This window comes from Mus pahari, chromosome 21, assembly GCF_900095145.1.
Source record: "Mus pahari chromosome 21, PAHARI_EIJ_v1.1, whole genome shotgun sequence".
NCBI lineage: Eukaryota > Metazoa > Chordata > Mammalia > Rodentia > Muridae > Mus > Mus pahari.
This window is the reverse complement of record NC_034610.1, coordinates 3,397,791-3,400,978: the sequence shown is the minus strand read 5'-3', so window position 1 is coordinate 3,400,978 and position 3,188 is coordinate 3,397,791. Positions and strand designations below refer to the sequence as shown.

General features: G+C 42.7%; 1 protein-coding gene across 3 annotated transcripts in view; it reads left to right on the top strand.

The window, feature by feature from the left end:
- The window catches only part of Rsph3 (radial spoke head 3), a 50,564-nt gene that overhangs the window by 17,970 nt on the left and 29,406 nt on the right, over window positions 1-3,188 (top strand). For all 3 annotated transcript variants that reach the window (XM_029533040.1, XM_021221504.2, XM_029533039.1), the window contains exon 3: window positions 2,478-2,619. In XM_029533040.1, coding sequence (XP_029388900.1) covers window positions 2,478-2,619 — 142 coding nt within the window. The remainder of the gene's footprint in view (window positions 1-2,477; window positions 2,620-3,188) is intronic.

The following is a 3,188-nucleotide window of genomic DNA, read 5'->3' as shown; positions in this document are numbered from 1 at the left end:
GACAGAATCAACACAACAATAACAAGCTTGCAGAGAAAGAAGTCAGGAAAAACTTCCAGTAACAACAGCCTCAACGCATAGAAGAATACCCAAGAGAAAGATGTCTACACCTAAGAAAGAAATTAAAGTTAACAGTGCAAAACGGGAAGGCATACCATGCTCATGGATTGGTATAACAATGTAAAAATGTTTGTTTGTTATCAAAGGTGGTGTAAAGATTCTATGTAATTCTCATCAAAATCTCAATCACATTCTTAGCAGAAATAGAAAAGCAATACTAAAACTTCTTTGTAATCACCACAGACTCCAAATACCAATGCAGTCCTAAGGAGAAAGAGCGGGGGCCCTTGGGGATGCTGAGGCAAAGGGATCGTGACATTGTCGCTGGTCTGAGCTATGTAGGGAGGCCTTGTTTCAAAGAAGCTATGAGGATAAAATTGCAAATGGATGAATTTAAATGTAATATATAAAAGAATTTCTATAACCCTGGGAGGGTGGCTCACATAGAAACAAAGTTGGACTGATGACAGGCCTTGTAAGGAAACAGGGGGCAAGTTACAAAACTTTACACACTCCAACCGGTAAAAGGCACACAGACAAAGGGCTTGTATTGAAAATATATAATTCTCAAAACTTGAAAGCTAAAAAATAGGCAAACCAACAGAAAATGTCAAAAGTTATGAGCCAGAGAGATGATAATGCTGAGAGACACATCAGAAGATGTAGCATTAGCCATTCGGGAAATACAATTTTAAGCTGTGGTGACATAGTTACTACACACCTACTGCCACACTAACATTTAAAAACTGACAATAAGGGCTTCAAGGGTCTATAGAAATAGAAAGATACGTTCAAACTTACTATTGCATCTGTATGTATCAAATAGAAATTGAAACTCTGCATATAAGCCTGCACATGAACATTCATAGTAACTTGTAGTGTCATGTTCTTAATGTTTTTTTTTTCATGAGTTAAATGATGAAAATCCTGTGTATCCAGCCAGCCAGCTTGTACTCAGCGAAGGCAGAGTTGTGGGGGTAGGGGAGCTGGAAAGGTGGTTTAGCAGTTAAGAGGTTCTGTGTTTGTTTCCTAACACCAATGTTGGGTGACTCATAACTACTTGTAACTCCAGCTCCATGGTAATCTAATACCCTCTAATAGCCCCCAGCACCTTCACACACACACACACACACACACACACACACACACACACATACATAAGTAAAAATAAAAGGAGTCTTGAAACAAGTAGGGGCAGGCAGGTGGGTTACTGGGACATGATAACAACATAGATGACTCAGGTAAAGACTTAGGAAAAAGCAAGTCACGTTCAAGGTGTTTTGTTCTGTAGGATTCCTAGTGTATACCATTTTTTAAAAAGTAAAATAGTTAATAAGACTTAAGTGTTACCAAGTCAAAGAAATGACAGATATGCTCGTTGTTATGATCTGATCACTACACATTGTGTATGTATGTTGAAATGTCACCCTGTAACCTGGAAATATGTACAGTTCCTTTATGTTGATTAAAAATAAAAACATGGAGGCTGGGAGATGCTCAGACAGGAAAGGGTCTGTCTTGTAAGCATGAGGACTTGAGTCTGATCTCTAAAAACTGCTGGGCATAGGGGAGCACACTTGTATCCCTGAACTGGGACGGTGCAGACAGGACGGTCCCCAGGGCCCGCTGGCCACCACTCTAGCCTAATGAGTAGACTCCAGGCTAGTGAGAAACCCTGTGTCAAAGGTGGTGGTGGCATTTCTGAGGATGACACCCAGTGTGGTCCTCTGGCCTTTGTACATATGCTGTGGCACATGTACTACAGGCTCACATTCACAGACGTGAATTTGCACATACACAAATACACAGTTACACACAAGGTTTAAAATTGATTTAAATTTCAAATATTGAAATTTTTCATTCAAAACACTATCCAATTTTCCTCTTCCTTTCATAATTGTGTTGAGTTAAAACAGGCAGTGTTTCCAGCCCTCTGATCAGCTTATCTTGTACACTTGAAGATGCTTTCTTTGGACTCAGGATGCTTTCTCTTTGAACTGAACTGATAAAAAAAAAAAAATTAAGGGAAAAAAAAACCTGATGGCTTTTAATTTCTTTACTATTCACTCGTTTTCTATAACAGACTACACACACACACACACACACACACACACACACACACACACACACATTTTACTAGGCACCAGAGGAACTGGTGGTAAAAGTATTTGATGGACAGAAAATGGGGTTATCTAGGACTCTACCCATGTATGCCAGTGTGCATTTGCTGTGAGCTTTGCATCACCTGACCACATTCCAGCCAAATGGCCCTATCACGCCCTCGGCATGCCGCAGTCATCAGGAGCCATTAGCTGACACAAGGGCTGCTGCTAGCCAGGAGCAGCTTGGTCAGTGGCAGCAGCTCTCTGATTTTAGATGGGATGTCTGGTATTTCTAAGCCTTGTCTGTCCCCTCAGCCTGGACAGCCTGACCCTCTAGAGCTTCAGCAACAGCAGCAGGCCAGGAGAAGGGCTCTTGCCAGAAAGCGAGCCCAGGAGCAGCTCAAACCACGAACGCCTGAGCCCGTGGAGGGCAGAAAGCATGTGGACGTGCAGACAGGTACGGGACCCCACCCTCAGTGCTCGTGTCAGTCCACTGGAGTGTACACTTTATCCCTTATAATATTCATATTTACCATATGTGTGTCAATCTCTCCTTGTTATATGGGAGGCAAGTCTGCTTAGTAAACAAATTTGTAAATCATATGTCATTATAGTGTCAGAAATACTAGGAGGGGCTTGGATTTGATAGAGGAGTGTCCTGACTACAAATTCTCTCAGCCCTTTCCACATACTATATGTCTGTCTTAGTGAGGGTGACGGTTGCCATGGTAAAGCACCATGACCAAAGCACCTTGGGGAGGAAAGGGTTTACTTGGCTCAAACTTCCACATTGTAGTCCATCACTGAACTAAGTCCTGACAAGAACTCAAGTAGGGCTGGAACCTGGAGGAGCTGACACGAAGGCCATGGGCGGGGTGCTGTTTACTGGCTTGCCTCCCCCAGCTTGCTCAGCCTGCTTTCATATAGAACCCAGGACCACCAGCCCAGGGATCGTACCATTCCCTAGCCCTTCCTCGTCAATCATGAATTTTAAAAAATGCCCTAGAGGATTGCCTACAGCCCAGT